At 41.4% G+C, this 17500-nt stretch overlaps 2 protein-coding genes across 2 annotated transcripts in view; both read left to right on the top strand.

Annotated features, from left to right (window-relative positions):
* The window catches only part of LOC143023598 (venom protein 302-like), a 3680-nt gene extending 3397 nt beyond the window's left edge, over window positions 1–283 (top strand). Inside the window, exon 3 of the mRNA XM_076182188.1 lies at window positions 121–283. Coding sequence (XP_076038303.1) covers window positions 121–264 — 144 coding nt within the window. The 3' untranslated portion in view covers window positions 265–283. The remainder of the gene's footprint in view (window positions 1–120) is intronic.
* Window positions 1–17500, top strand: part of LOC143023604 (single insulin-like growth factor-binding domain protein-1) — a 60033-nt gene that overhangs the window by 16475 nt on the left and 26058 nt on the right. The gene's annotated exons all lie outside the window — the stretch shown is intronic.

Genomic DNA, 17500 nt, shown 5'->3' with positions numbered 1-17500 from the left:
TTGAACAAGTGAGACTCGTGCCAATGAAGGCTCTGTCCTCACATGGTGCTTGTTTTTGGTAGATTTTCACATATGTTCTGGCTGCCGGCAGACGATTTTATTACTACCCTTTACCCACAGGGCCCAGGCGAGGTGTGCGGGGGGCCTTGGTTCAGTAGTGGCAGGTGCGGCAGGGGGCTTCGCTGCCTTCGGGATGACACGGACTTCAACAGTGAAGGTGTCTGCGTCTGGGGAGGAAGACCAATGTCTCTTTCCATTGAATAGTTGCCACTACCAGGGAACCCCCAACTCTGTGGTTATCGGTTAGCCGTCTACAGTTTTCGGTGTCGTTGGGATGACAAAAGGTTTTTGTTGTTTTTATTTTTTTACATATAATCCTTTCCATTTGGCGTAGACTATTGTGTATCTCATGACTGATCATCTACAGTATTATCTTTTTTTCTGTCTGTCTAAGGACAATCTCTCCATATATACATGTGTACTTTGTGTAATCTAATAAAGTGAAAACTATATTTTTTCTTTCGTTTCCCCACATAAGAATGAGGAAGAGTGCACGAGACCTCAGAGCCTACACTAGGCAGTTCCATGTTTATTACCATTTGTCACCCCCACCTATGAAGTTGTCTAATTATTATTATTATTTTTTTTAATAACCAATAGTTTCAGTTCTCACTATAGGGTCACTAAGTCTACTCCATTCGTTGACCACTCTATTAGTAAATCAGTTCTTGCCTATTTCCTTCTTAAATCTAAGTTTGTCCAATTTAAGTTCATTACTGCAAGTCCTGTTCTGTTGTCTAAATATGATGACCTTGTTTGCGTACCCTTGTAAAATCATTTGATCCACTTGAACATCTCTATTAGATCACCCCGCACTCTGTGTCTTTCCAGATAGTGTCAGTTAAGGTGCTTGAGGCTGTCCTCGTAAGGTAAATTTCTGAACCCATACATCATTTTGGTCATTCTCCTCTGTACTGATTCTAGTGAACTAATGTCCATTATATAGGACGGAGACCAAAACTGTACCGCATATAGTTTGATAATAACCTCTGCATTTTTATTTGTAATAGTCCTAGCATTGAAACCTAATGCTCTGTTAGCTCTATTCCTTGCGCTAATGCACTGTTTCCTGGATTTAAGGGCAGGACTCATTAGAACTCCCAAGTCTCTCTCGCACTCAGTTTCCTCTAGATAAGTGTTATCTAAGCTATACTTGTTTTCTGTGTTGTGTAAATCTACGTTTAACACGCTGCATTTTGAGATATTGAAGTCCATTTCCCATTTAACTGACCATGTGAACAATTTATTAAGACCCTGCTGCAGAATGAGCGTCTTCTCCTGACCTAATTAGGTGTCCTATTCTAGTGTCATCCGCAAACTTACCAACATCACTATTAATCCCATTGTCCAAGTCGTTTAAGTACACAATGGACAATAAGGGACCGAAGCCAAGCCCTGTGGAACTCCACTAGAAACACCCCCCCCATTTGGATTTTACACCGTTTACAGTGACCCACTGCTTTCAGTCACTGATCCAAGCTCTAATATATTCAAACATTTTTCCTCCCATGCCATGGACTTGACTTTATTTAGTAGTTCCTGGTGGGGCACCATGTCGAACGCTTTGCTAAAGGCAAGGTAAATAACTTTGTAACTATTATTATTATTTGACGCCTTGAAGAAGTTAGTGTAAAAAAAAATAGAAGATTAGTTATACGTGATTCATCATTGGAGAATCCATGCTGTGAATCACGAATCAGTCTCTCGGTATGATTTTTTGTTCTATTGGCTATTATTGAGTCAAGCATTTACCAATAGTAATGTCAAACTGATTGGACTGTAGTTGCAAATAAACAATTTATCTCCCTTTTTGAAAACAAGAACAACGTTTGCCTGCCCCCAAGCAATAGGTACAAAACCAGTGTCAATCGATTTATTAAATATTTCCGTTAACTGGTCTCAGATTTCAAATTTACACTCTTTGAGCTCTCTGCAACAAAACAAATTTGTTTTTGCTACGTGGTAGGCGTGGCTTGAGCGGCTGAGGACGGCAATTTTAATCGGGCCTCTCTTTGGATTTGGCGTGGGAACACCACTGCCCACCAGTGTAACAAAACAAATGTGTTTTGCTACATGTAGTGGTGGTTTGAGGGTGAGGTAAAGTTTCTGGTTGACTTTGTTGAGCTACGGAGATTATATACAACTAGGGCCTTGATCTTAACTACTCCTCGTGCCGAGTCTTAACCTAGGCACTGCTTCCTGCCAGGTTTTTGACTTCGGGCAGTTCTCCTGCCATATCTAACCTCTCCTTTGTAAACACAATGAGAAAAGATTTGTTAGTCACATCCCTTATTCTTTCCTCCGAATCTATCATGACATCTTCGTCGTTTTTAATCGGGCATATTTTTTCCTTATTTTTTGTTCTGTAAATATTAAAGAAATCCTTTGGATTGGATCTCGCTTGTCTGGCAACTTTAATTTCATGGTTGCTTTTCGCTGTGCGTATGTTCTTTTTAACCAGTCTTATATTTAGACTTTAGGTGTATTTCCTCGTTTTTAATTCTAAAGCCCTCTTTTTATTCCGATTTCGATTTTCGGCCTATCCGCCATCCATTTGGGAGTATTATTGCTGGACCTTACTGTTTTGAGGGGAATAGTTTATTTTGCACATTCAAAATCAAAACTGTTAGGTTACTGTACATTGCATGGAGATTGTTGACTGTGCTATTTACCTCACGCTTGTGAGTGACCTGACCCAAAGGAACGCATCTCACCCTCCGGGACCCGACACCTGACTGCGCCAATGACGTCCGGACTGACCGTTTACCTTACCCTGTCATAGTCCTCTGGGTTGGTCTCGTAAGTGACCAATTGCCCTAAACACTTTCTCATTTCATCAACATTGGCTCTCCTGAAATTAGCAACTAGAACGTTATTCGTATGATTTGATTTTACCATATAATATTAAACCTTATTTCTTGATCGCTAGAGCTTAGACCATCTCCTACTTTTATGTCCCATGACCACAATGTGTTTGTACTGAGACGACCTGCGAATTTCTTGAATCAGGAGAATCATTGGTCTTCTCTGCAACGACGTTACCAAAACTGAATGAAATCGTTTGGCGCCATATAAGGAAAACTGTAAGACAAATTACGTATCCACAACGAAGTAGTAAACCTAGGCAGTTTTCACCTCCTTCCCAAGATGCCATCGAGTTCAGTATGCAGGACTGGACTAACCACACATGATACATTCTTTGCACCTCAAAACGGTGGCTTGACTCATCTGTAATCAGAATATTACTAAATTTGCTAGGTTGGATCAGAAGAGTGAAAATCCTCAAGGTTCCATTCTTGGGTCACTTCTTTTCAGTGTATGCATCAATGAGAAAGACCGTGGGCCCAAATCTAACTCTAAACTGTGCGGAATAACAATCTCTCAGATCAGCTGGAAATTAAAAAAAATCTAGATCAACTAGAGCAATGGTCGGAAGTGTGGTTCAGATGAATAGGGTTACAACTTATCTGGAAAAAAAAAATCAAAGCGGAGAGTAAAAAGGATTTTGTCTCTCCGCCAGAGAATATGAGATTCTAGGAGAGGAAGCTCGATCTTCTAACTTCAAAAGTTCTCCTTTCCTCAATCAACTGTATGACTCATTAGCCCGTCCATATTTGGAATATGTTGGTTCAGTGTGAAGCAAAAAGCTCATAAAATTAAGTCTAGTCATTTCCATAATGAATACTAACCAGACGTGAAATAATGATTTTAGACTGCCAAGACGTATATTTAACCTTGAGGTAGGTAGGAACAACATCACCAACTGTCTAGTTAATGTATGACCCCCCCCCCTCCGCAGAGACAATTTGACGTACATCGGTTCAAAGATGTGAGATTCACTTGTTCCATGAAAACATCAAAGCAACGTGTTGAGATGTCTGTCTGGGCGGGCTAGGGCGCCGTTACTTGCGGCGAAGGTCGAGGGGATGGCGGTTCGAATCGTGACACCGGCGAAGTTGAATCAAAGGTATGGTTAATTAAATTCCAACCTACAAAGCCCTCTGTGAGGGGCATCGTCCTAGCCTTCCGATAGGGGGTGTTTGTGACGTTAAACCATATCATCATCATTTCTTTGTTCGATTTGATTTTTTCTTTTTTATGAGCCGGAAGCTCTCCATCTGACAATCTGTATTGTTGTCACTCCATTGTGATCATCACAAAGGTAATTCATTATCACTGTTTAAGGGATGACCAAACGTAACTGTACAGCGGCGAAATGCAGCGTCATAACTAAACTCGGCCCACACGTGGAGTAGAACGAATTATATGAAATATTCTAGAGGAAATAACCAGCGACCTCCAAACTAGGAACAGCAAGGTGCGTCGATGAGCTGGAGTGACAGACCGATGCCTCACAGGTCGATCTAATAGGATGTGACGATACAAAGGATTACCTGAGTTGGCTACGTGAATGACAATAACTACTACCCAAGCACTTGTTCAAGTAACGCGATTGAACTATTTCTCTACACTAGACATAATGTCACTGAACGACGGGAGGCCGGCGTGAATCACGGTGACGTAGGGGGACAAAATGTATAAAAGAGATCGGATGACCGTGATCGATCAGATGTCCGTGATGGGGGAAATGTTAATTTTGATAGGAGAAATGTTAATGAGGCATTGAACGTCAATAAAGGACCAAATAATATTATAGAGCAAGGTATAAATGAAAAACAAAATGATAATGTAAGATATGATATTGGAATTCAAAATGTGTCAAAAAGAAATAATCACTAGTTTCTTAAAACCATGTACTTTAATGCTTGTAGTATTAGAAACAAATTTCAAGAAATACAGGCGTATGTCAAAAGCGAAAATCTCGATATGATAGGAATAACTGAGACATGGTTAAATGGTAAAGAGTTCGAAGCTGAATTTAATATTGCGGGATTTAAACACTTTCATCAGGATAGAAACCACAAGAAAGGTGGGGGTGTTCTATTGTACGTTAAAAACAATGTTCATGCTTGTATTTTAGAGAAAGTGAAACAGGATGCATATGATAGTTTGTGGGTTGAGTTAACCCAAACAAATGGACAAAAAATGAATATAGGTGTAATATATAGGCCAAAGACATTATCATTAGCAGACGACAAACTGTTATTTCAAGAACTGTCTAGTTTCTGCAACCGGGATTTATTGATAATGGGTGATTTCAATTTTACTGACATTGATTGGATGACCCTTGAACATGGCCATATAGGTAATCGCTTGTTTGATTTTCTTGGTGACAATTACTTAATTCAGCATGTAAAAGAGCCCACAAGTTATGGAAACTTACTCGATCTTTTGATCACTAGCCGCGAAAGCATGGTAACTGATGTAGAAGTCGGTGACTCTGTTGCAAATAGCGATCACAACCTAGTTAGATTCAAACTCCTAAACAATTTTAGAATAGATACTTGTGTTTCTAAAATACCCGATTTCAGTAAAGCTCAGTTCATAGAACTACGTCAGGAGCTTCAGCTTACAGACTGGGAGGCAAAATTAAACGAAAGACCTGTAGATCAGATGTGGGAAATATTTCAAAATACGCTCACTAAGATGATTCAAACTTACATTCCTTTTAAGGACAGACGTCCCCCAAATCAGGCTCGCCCAAAGTGGCTCGACAAAGAAACTGAAAAAAGTATTGCTAAAAAGAGACAGGCTTATAAGAAATATAAGTGCTCTGGTGCATCTAATGACTATGAAAGTTATGTATCAATACAGAGAGATTTAAAAAAGACAATAAGAAAAAGAAAACGACAATACGAAATGAACATCGCTGAGAAATCCAAAGAGAATCCCAAAGAATTCTACAGTTACATTAGAGATAAAAAGGTTGTTAGGAATCACATTGGTCCACTATTATCTGCTGACGGTCAACTTGAATATTCAAATGAAGGAATGTGTAATATCTTAAACAATTATTTTAGCTCGGTATTCGTAAACGAAACACCTCAAAGTGAACTCCAAACTGAAACATGTGAAAAGTCTAGGGTAAATTTACTCGGTACGGTAAATATAACAAAAGAAAAAATTAAAAGGTGTATAGAGAAACTCAAAGTTAATAAAACACCAGGGCCTGACGGTTGGCATCCAAGAATCTTAAAGGAAATGAAAAATGAGATTGTTGTTCCATTATAAATTATTTTCAAGAAATCCATCATATCCGGAGATGTCCCAAGAGAATGGAAGCTAGCTAACGTTACTCCCATATTCAAAAAAGGTGACAAAAAGTAACCAAATAACTATAGGCCTATAAGTTTGACTTCAATCGTAGGAAAAATAATGGAAACTATCATCAGAGATGCTATCGAACATCATTTAGAAAGTAACCGTTTGATAAATGATAGCCAGTATGGTTTCAGACGGAAACGTTCTTGCGTGACTAACTTACTCGAATTCTACAACACAGTTATCTCGAATTATGACAAAAGAAACAATATAGATTTAGTATATCTAGACTTTGCAAAAGCTTTTCATACCGTCCCACACGAAAGACTACTTACTAAATTAGCTTTGCATGGAATAAGTGGTAGCCTATTAGGTTGGACTAGTAATTGGTTGAATGGTCGAAAACAGAGAGTTGTTTTAAATGGAAAAACTTCTGGATGGAAAAGTGTTGCAAGTGGAGTTCCTCAGGGTTCCGTTCTTGGGCCACTTCTATTCATAGTATATATATATAGACCATGGACTAAAATCTACTGTTTCCAAATTTGCTGATGATACAAAACTGTGCGGAGCGGCAAATGATCACTCAAACCAATTAGATATTCAAGAAGATTTAGATCAATTACAGCAATGGTCTGAGAAGTGGCTAATTAAATTTAACACAAGTAAATGTAAGGTAATGCACATAGGTAAAAATAACAGTAAGTACGATTACAAGTTATTTGGAAATTCATTAACAAAAGTGAATAGTGAAAAAGATCTCGGCGTAATTATCAGTAACGACCTCAAATCATCCAAGCAGTGTATTTCAGCCTCTGAGAAAGCAAATAAGATTCTAGGACTCATTGGGCGATCTTTTGATTTCAAAAGTCCATCACTCATTAACAAGCTATATAAATCGTTAGTTCGTCCACATTTGGAATATGCTGTTTCCGTATGGCCACCGAATCTCATTAAAGACATAGACAGATTGGAAAGAGTACAACGGCGAGCCACAAAACTGATTCCAAATATCAAAAATAAATCATACGAAAATCGACCAAAACATATGAATCTGTTTTCTCTAAAAAAGCGTAGACTCAGAGGTGACTTGATACAGGTCTTTAAAATTCTAAAGGGAATTGACAACATCAAAAGTGACCAAATTTTCACATTGAATGAGAATCAGACAAGAAACAATGGTCTCAAACTGTCCGGAAATAGATTCAATTTGGAAGTAGGTAGAAACAACTTTGCCAACCGTGTAGTTAATGAATGGAATAAACTTCCTGCACAGGTAGTGCAATGTAGTTCAGTTCGAAGCTTTAAGAATCATTTAGATAAATACCTAAGTAAGATGCTGTAATGATTATGATTTATCTTATATTATTTGTTTTTTTTGTTATCATTTGTCTGTCTGATTTTCATTTATTAGTTATATGTCAATTTATTATTTACTATTTACCTGTTTGTTAATTATTTAACTATACCTATGCATTTATTTATGTATTTTATTTGTTATTTACATTATCATAGTTTTTATTTATTATTTTATCATTAATATGATTTTTTTTCGCATCCGACCTAGATATGGACCAAAAGGGCTCCTGTCGGCATGCTCCGCCTTTGTAATCCTTTGTGAAAACTCGTATTAAGTCCAGGATTACTAATCTCTACTTGTTTAATCCAACAGTTACCTGCGTAGAGTCACCGAATCTTCTGAATTAATCCTTCCACTGCCCAGGGGATTTCCCTCGGATAAATGAAATCGCATGGCGTCATCAATAATAGTGAAAATATTATGAATGAAACCATTGTGATCGAGTTTCTTATCAATTTACCTTTTATATTTTGAAATCTGATTCCATTCTGCCCATACTCCATCATCAGACTGAATGAAATATACATACATACATATACCAAGGCTTTTTCCCCCGTATAAGGGAGGTAGCCAAAAAGGAAAGGGCATAAAATCATTCCCACCCATTCCATCCCTGAATACACTCCACACTCCTCCACCCTCCCTCTTATCTTAGCACCTCCTGGATGACGGGTCATCCCTGCACCTTGTCCACTGCCCTGGGTCAGAACCAGTGTCGCCAGACACAGCTCATCCACAGCAAGGCTGCTTCATTAAATCGGTGACCCCACCTCTCCGTCCCCCCATGCAGAAAGGATAAGACGGGGAGAAATCCCTTCGGGCTGCGTCAAAATTTGCTCACACATACTACCTCACACCCCATCTTCCCACCCATTCCACCTCATGCATCACAACATCATCCATATACAACCATTCTCCATTCACCCCTGTCTTCTGTCCTCTCCCGTCCTTCCTCAACAGACATTCCTCTCTTCCCCAAAGCCCCCTTCACCCCATCCATCCACCTCATCCTAGGACGTCCCTTCATGTTCACTCTCTCGACATCTGCCTTCCATACCTCTTTTACTAGTCTTTCTTCACTTATTCTTTCCATGTATCCAAACCATCCCAATACTCTTTCATTAACCCTATCTCCCAACCCCCTTTCCACCCCTGTTCTCCTCCTCATCTCCTCATTTCTCACTCTATCCAGCCTAGTAACCCCCATCATACTTCTCAGACACCTCATCTCAAACCTATTCAAACTCCTTGTCTCTTCCTCTCTTATGTTCCATGTTTCTGCCCCATACAGTGCTGTTGGTACAATCACTCCTTCATATAGTCTCCTCTTAGCATCCATTCCCAAATGTCTATTCCTCATTACACTTTTTAAACCATCAAGGCATTTACTCGCTTCTCTCAATCTACATTCTACCTCCACCTTCACTCCACCTTTTCCTGCCACATTTGCACCCAAGTATCTAAAACTATCCACTTCCTCCAGTCGCTCTCCCTTAATGCTCATTTCCAGTCTACTGCCACTTTCACCCCTTGTACATCTCATCACCTTACTTTTACCCACATTTATCTTCAGCTTTCTTCTATCACACACTCTCCCAAACTCTGTCACCAGCTTCCTCAATCCCTCCTCCGATCCTGCCACAAGCGCAGTGTCGTCCGCAAACAACAGCTGGCTCACCTCCCACTTTTATCCATTTTCTTTAACCATCTCCAATCCCTGACCCACTACCCTTGCATTTACCTCTCGCACTACCCCATCCATGTTTAAGTTGGACAGCCAGGGCGACATAACGCATCCTTGACGAAGTCCCATCTTTACCTCGAACCACTCACTCTCTCCATTTCTAATCCTGACACAAGCTCTACTACTTTTATAAAAACTCTTGACAGCTCCTAGAAGCTTTCCTCCTATCCCGTATATCCGCAAAACCTCCCACAGTGCCTTTCTGTCTACCCTGTCGTAAGCCTTTTCCAGATCCATAAAGGCCCAAAAAACATCCTTCCCCTTTCCTATAGCTTTCTCACATATCTGTCTTACCACAAAGATCTGATCTACACATCCTCTACCTGTCCTAAATCCACACTGTTCCTCACCAATTACTCCTTCTGTTCCTCTCCTAATCCTCTCAATCAAGATCCTCCCATAAGCCTTCCCAACTACACTTAACAAGCTAATCCCTCTGAAACTACTACATTCACACTTGTCCCCTTTTCCCTTCTAAAGTGGAACTATACAGGCACTCCTCCAGTCCTCCGGCACTCTACCCTCTCTCCAGCAAACATTAAATAACCTCAACAGCCAGTCCACCATCACTGTACCTCCTTTTTTAGACATTCTGCGTGCATCCATCCAGACCAGGTGCCTTACCTGCTCTCATCATCTTAACAACTGCCTCTACTTCATCCTTCCTTATCTCTCCTCCATTTTCCTCACTCATCACTCTCATTTTCTTAGTATTTCCCTCTGCAACTATCTTTCCCTCCCTATCCTCCTTCACATTTAGCAACTCCCTAAAATATTCTGCCCATCTTCCCCTTACTGCCTTCCCTTCCATTACCATCTCTCCATCTGCACCTTTTACCTTTTCTTCTCTACTTGATTCGCCTCCTCTTCCTCTCTTAATTTCTTTCCAAAACATCTTTTTTATTACTTTCAAAATTATCTGTCACACTCTTACCCCATTTCACATCTGCTCTCCTCTTTGCCTTTTTCTTTACTTCTCTTTTCTTTTCTTTGTACCTCTCATATGACTCCCTCGTCTTATTTTGTAACCAATCTGTGAAACCTCGCTTCTTCTCTTCTACAACCGTCTTTGTTTCCTCATCCCACCATTCACTACCCTTCCTGCTATTTCCTCCTGTCCTTCTTGTTCCACACACCATCTTTGCACACTTTGTGACTCCCTCCTTGAACCATCCCCATTCCTCCTCCACACCTAGCTCTACTCTATCTTTCACTCCCTCCCACTCCTCCCTTAGCTTCTTTCCGTACTCCTTCTCCTTTTCCTTTTCATTTAAAGAGTTCACTCTAAGCACCTCCCTACCTTTTGTCCCTTTCCTCTTCCTCCATCTATCCTCCACTCTCAACTTACCTTCCACAAAAAAAAAATGATATGAATGAAATATATGACGTAATATTAAAAAAAATGTAGTCCAACAAAAATTTATTGAATATGCCACGAGATTTGAAAGAAGGGTGATTAATTATCATAAAAATTTTCACCCGTACTTATGCATCCCGTAGGCAAATTTAGAGTGATTTTTTGGAGGACCGATCTCCTTGCCGCTCAATAAATATCCTGTTGTGCCACAAAGAAACTGGAATGTCTCTAGATACTCAGTGTCACAGTGAGGGGAGCACTCACATTACCACAGAAGACCCTCCAAGCCACAGAGAATTCACAGTCCCCAAAGACTTTGTCTTCTTTTACTTATTATTTTAATGTGGATGCTTCAGACTACTCAATTTAGTCCATTGTCTCCCCATTGGTAGTAAAGGGGTTAAGGGCTCGACCTAGGATTCCTGAATGGACAGGTAATCAGACCCATGGCATGGCGAAGGCCAAGTCGAAATTCTCGAAAGGAAAAGTGATTCCTGTTTACTGTGGAGGATATTGCTGTGGCTGGGTACCACGGTGGGGGGTTGAGGCTTGCCTCGGTTGACGGTCGGGACCCACCATGGCGTGACTGCTCGAACCCTCGCCGTGACGCAGAGCTTAGGAGAGGCATCCACTCTGAGTAATGGCCCCCGACCGCTGTTCACTTCAGGACCTGAGGTGACTTGGGCATCACTGTGTGTGTGTGATGCATCAGCTTCCTCCGGGTATCGTCACTGTTGTGGCATACCGTCAAGACCGTCTCCTGCGTTCATGTATAACCACTTCCGGACCACCAATAAAACTGAGGTTCGAGCAGGAACCAGCTCCGCAAACCATGAAAAATGTGATTGATTAATAGTGCGGGTTCCCCACTTTGAAGCACGCACGTGCGCGCATACATTGTCTTATATGCGTACTAGACGCGACGCAAGGTTCATTCCGTAGTTAGTAGTCTCAGGCTCAGCGCCAATAGCCTCGCAAGGACCATGGGACCTCGGGTCGCGGTCTTGGATCTGGTCCTCCTGGTCTTCTCTTCGTGGTGACGGAGAGTTGAGTGAATGTCTGTCTAAAAGAACTTCTCTTTCATTTACCTTTGATTTGCACCAAGCCATTTCAGTCTACCAAAATTTTCCTGGTTAGATAGATTGACTTGTCGCATTGTCCTATTGATACACGAGGGAACATGGTGTGTTTTCTTTTATATATGCAATATAGGTATAGCTTCATTTTCCACTGATATGTCGAGCAATGTCTGGGTATATAAAAGGGTTTGGTTTAAGAATAGAGAGTATATCTGATAGGAAGATGTTAGATTATGTGTGTGTGTGTGTGTGTGTGTGTGTGTGTGTGTGTGTGTGTGTGTGTGTGTGTGTGTGTGTGTGTGTGTGTGTGTGTGTGTGTGTGTGTGTGTGTGTGTGTGTGTGTGTGTGTGTGTGTGTTGTCTGCATATGGTATCAGCTGAGCCTGACATGGTGTAAACATGCGTAGTGTTCTCGCGTGGAGATGGAACGTAACTCTCTGAGCCACTCGGATCTTGAGATCAATTGGAATGAAGTGGATGGTACCATCGTCTGAACTTATACTGTAACTGTTACAATTGTGTCGCGTTCCCAGTCTCGTCGGCTTGAATAGGTAATGTCCTTCTGTCTTGAAAGGTGGCCTAAACTAGGCAGTAGGCTAATGGAGGTAATTAACGCACGCGGTGGTTAGACTAGCTGTTGACGTTATGCATTTGTAATGCAGAATTACAGTGCAACTTGTTCACTGTGTGAAGATGCACATTAAATGTTACCCCTACAGTAACTATAAGACAAAATTAAAATGTATTGTAACATTAGAATATATTGAATTCATCCAATTGATTGTTCATCGTATTCAAAATAAAGATTTGCGAGTGAACTATGCAATGAAATAAATACAAATATTATATTAGAACATAATATTCAGATTTTTTTAGTATAGAATAAAAAAGGTTTCCCTTGCAAGTCTGAATTTGTTATGTCTCATAAAAACCATGGTTACGAAAACTAAACAATGTGTACCATCTGCATGAATAAAACTAACTTTATTATTGATAATATAGATAACTAATACATCTGTATAATGTGGATGCTATCACCTCATTTTTGAAAAGTCACTTCGCCAAGCGCAAGGGTCTACAAGACCGGGCATAAGTTGGGCGGGCACATATGAAGATGACATTAGAGGGTTTATCATCAATAGGGAAGAGGCCAAACGCAGAGTATGGGAGTCCAATATATTCTACGTTTCGCCCAGCAGGGCTTCTTCAGAAATAACATCGATGAAAAACATTTTACTCCTTATATAGCCCGAGCCTTGCGGGGAGAAACAAACATTAAAATGGTGTACACACAATTTGCGCAAATTGCTTGTTACTTGTAATTAAAATTGCCAATGGTTTGTTGCAATCATTGCTGCTTTTACTCGTTTATCATCTACAAATTTTAACATTTGGCAGTTCATGAAGCGATCGTTGAAATGATACTTTAGGTGTTTACACACACACTTAATAAATGATAATGAGAAAGTGGGAGATAAAGAGAGGAGAAAGAGATATGGCATGAGGGGAGGGTAGACAGAATGTAACAATTAGCCTCAGAGAAAAGTCAATGCCAATTCCTGGAGTTAAGCTCATCCTAAACAATGACCTTGCAGGTTCATTAGTAGTATCTCTCTTAGATACTGTGACAAAAATCCTACAATTGTAGATCACATACATCCTGAATTTTTCCCCTATATGCAGTAACTCGTTCCAAATCAATTCCCTTAAACGAAACTGCACCTGATATTGTTTTATCTACATAAGAACATAAAAATGAAGGAGACTGCAAGAGACCATAAGGCCTACACTCGGCAGCTCCGTATCAATCACCACCTGTCATCCCCATCCATAAAGTTGTCTAATCGTTTCTTAAAACAACTGATAGTTTCGGCGCTTACTACATGGTTACTAAGTCTATTCCATTCGTCGACCATTCTATTAGTAAACCAATTTTTGGCTATTTCCTTCTTAAATCTAAATTTGTCCAGTTTAAAACCATTACTGCGAGTCCTGCCCTGTTGTTTTGATATGATGACCTTGCTTGCACAACCCTTGTTAAAGCCTTTGATCCATTGGACAACTGTATTAAATCACCCCGCACTCTGGATCTTTCTCTGTACTGATTCTAGTGAATTTATGTCCATTCTGTAGGACGGAGAACAAAAACCGTACTGCATAGTCAAGGATGGATCTAACTATCGCTAGATAGAGTTTGATAACTATCTATGCACTTCTATTAGTTACCGTCCTAGCAATGAAACCTAATGTTCTGCTTTATTCCTTGCGCTAATGCACTGTTTCCTGGTTTTAAGGTCAGACCCGCTAGAACTTCCAAGTCTCTCTCGCACTCAGTTTTTTCTAAAAGCGTGTTATCTAAGCTGTATCTATTTTCGGGGTTGTGTAGCCCTACGTTTAACACGCTACATTTAGAGAAATTGAAGTTCATTTGCCATTTCACCGACCATGTGAACAATTTGTTAAGATCATCCTGCAGAATCTCTGCGTCGCCTCCTGACCTAATTTGGCGTCCTATTTTAGTGTCGCCCGCAAACTTACTAACATCACTATTTATCCCATCATCTAAGTCGTTTATGTACATAATGAACAACAAGGAGCCCAAAACCGAGGCCTGGGGGACCCCACTAGTAACATTGCCCCACCTAGATTTTACTCCATTTATGGTGACCCGCTGTTTTCTGTTACTAATCCAAGCTCTAATCCATTCTAACAATTTTCCTCCTATGCCATACGCTTTGATTTTATTGAGTAGTCTCTGGTGTGGCACCTTGTCGAACGCTTTGCTAAAGTCAAGTTAAATAACATCGTAATTATCATTGTTATCTGACGCCTTACATACTTTAGTGTAAAAGGATAGAAGATTAGTCACACATGACTTACCCTTGGAGAAACCATGAAAAAAAAAAAAAAATAGGCGGTGCCATAAATGAATGACGAAGTGGGCCAGCATCGGAGCCCATAGTGACTAAGTAGGAGACTCGTATGAGGTACTATCTATAACTATGATAATTATATAGTTTATACTTTAGGGCTGTCAGTGACATATCATAATGGTGAATTAGTATGGCCCAGTGGTTTTGATGATTTTCAGGCCGCGCGCGACCACCAGGTAATCCAAGGAATACAAGATAGGTTTCACCGAGCCATTGGTGGAACAACAGTATCACAGGAGACCCACAGTACTACAAAAGTTCAGCAGTGTCATAGAGTATTCAAAGAGCCAATATAGATTTGAAGTGGCTAAGAGGCTTCAAGCTGTCACGAAGGATCCACAGGGTGCTGTCAGTCCTGCAGGGTAAAGGAGGCTTGTGTCACGGGACATTCGTAAGGAATCAAAGAGTAACAGGGAGACTCACGAGGTAATAATCCTAACAATTTCAGTGCCTCTTTGGGGAGTGGTACCATAATTGGTCATCAATCACAGATGTCTGGAAACAAAGCACAACATGCAAATTGATACCAAATGTAAAGATTTCAAGGTGAAAACATATACATACATACATACAGACTGTCACTACGGCGGTCCGGGTTCAAATCCTGCCCAAGGGATGAAAATAATTTCAGTATCGCTACGCTTCGAGTCGTTACTCCAACTCTTGTGGGCGGGGAGTTGGGTGTGTGCGTGTGCGTGTAAGGTCAAAGCATTACCCATAGATCGGTCATTGGAGCTCTGAGCTCTCTTCCACGAGGGAAATAGCTGTCGATCACGAGTCTAACACGTGATCCAAAGACCAAGGTGAATCACATACATACACCAAAGTCTTTTTACCCCTTATAAGGGAGGTAGAAAAAAGGCATAAAATCCACTCTCGCACTACCATTCACCCACCTCCCTCCCTCTTATCTTGGCTCCTCCTGGATGTCGGGTCATCCCTACATCTCGCCCACTGCCCTAGATCAAAGGCAGTGTCGCAAGACACAGCAGATCCACAGCAAGGCCGATTCATTAAATCGGCGACCACGCCTCCGTCCCCTCATCCAGAAACACATATTTCCTCAACATCACCCACCATCTACCTTTCATGCGTCACAGCATCATCCATACACAACAATTCACCCCTATCTTCTGCATTCTCCCGTCCTTCCTCAACAGACATTACCCTCTTTCCCAACATCCCTTTTACCCCATCCATCCATCTCGTACTTGGTCTCCCACTCATGTTCACTCCTTCCACGTCTGCCCTCTTCACTCATTCTTTCCGTGTGTCCAAACCATCCCAATACTCTTTCATCAACCATATCTCCCAACTTCCTTTCCACTCCTGTTCTCCTCGTTTCTCATTCTATCCAGTTTAGTAACCCCAATAAGTCACGGCATTTACCCCCCCGACTTCAAGATCTTCACAGACGGATCGGTACTCAGTGACGGCAGAACAGGAGCAGGACTGTTCTTCGTGACCACGCGAGAGCCCTTCGAAGTGAAGCTCCCGCCCACCACCATCCTAACTGCCGAACTCGTCGCCATCAGAGAAGCTTTGAATAAAGTCAAAACTCTCCCCCGTTCCCCAACGCAAATAGTCATCCTATCGGACTCCCAGTCCAGCCTAAATGTAATACAGAGTGAGTACTGCAAAACAAGACCGGAAATCCTCAAGGAAATACTAATCCTTTCAGAAGAAATCGCACGACGCGGACTCCGTCTTCGTTTCCAGTGGGTGCCCTCCCATGTAGGCATCCATGGAAACGAGATGGCCGACCGAGCCGCCAAACGAGGGGCCCTAACCTCTGAAGAGGATTGCATCTCGCTCTGCTTTTCAACAAGTGATGCCAACAAAAAAATTGACCAAGCGACATGTGAGCTCTGGTCAGAGGAATATGCCGGGACTGCCGCTACCCGAGGCTGGCCCATCAAGACATGCAATAAGGGGACCCTCTGGACCCACCCTCATCCACTTCCAACCCACATTCTTCACCTCATCTCAAGAATTCGTGTCAACCACTGGAGAACCCGCTATCTGAAGACCGTCTGTGCCTGCGGGACGGAGCTGGTCTCTTTCCTCCACTGCTTATTCCTATGCCCCATCCTTCGTAACCACTTCCAACCGCTGCTGAACCTCCTTGGGAAGAGCCCCCCAAGAATGTTATATTCAATCACCGACCACCAAAACATCATCATGGCAGCCCACCTAATCTCCACCTCACCAGTTGAACACTTATTATAGCGCCACTGGCGCTCGACATCTTCCCGGAGACGAATTAGATATACTAGATGTAGACACACAGCTAATATTGAGAAACTAAAAGACAGTCCCTAAATCGGATCCCTCCGCTGAGACTAAAAAAAAAAAAAAAAAAACCAGGGATCGTGTGAGAATCAACACAGCGCTCCTAGAGGTCGGACGTCTCTGCACTCCAGCTCTCTCGACAAACGCCCAGGAATCTTCGCCGCATCGGTCTGTCACTCCTCCAGCTCAACGACGCGCCTTGCTGTTCCTACTTTGGAGGTCGCTGGTTATTTCCTCTAGAATATTTCATATAATTCGTTCTACTCCACGTGTGGGTGGGATCGCTAGATCCCACGAGTTTAGTTATGACGCTGCATTTCGCCGCTGTATAGTTACGTAATACTGAATGACCTTTGTGATGTTACAATGGAGTGACAACAATAAAGATTGTCGGATGAAGAGCTTCCGGCTCATAACAAAAATGAAATAATTAAATCGAACAAAGAAATGATGATGATATAGCTTATCGTCACAAAATCCCCCTATCGGAAGGCTAGGACGATGCCCCTCACAGAGG

Source organism: Oratosquilla oratoria, chromosome 3 (assembly GCF_046742065.1).
Source record: "Oratosquilla oratoria isolate Oo_2021 chromosome 3, ASM4674206v1, whole genome shotgun sequence".
NCBI lineage: Eukaryota > Metazoa > Arthropoda > Malacostraca > Stomatopoda > Squillidae > Oratosquilla > Oratosquilla oratoria.
This window is presented reverse-complemented; position numbering and strand designations above follow the sequence as displayed.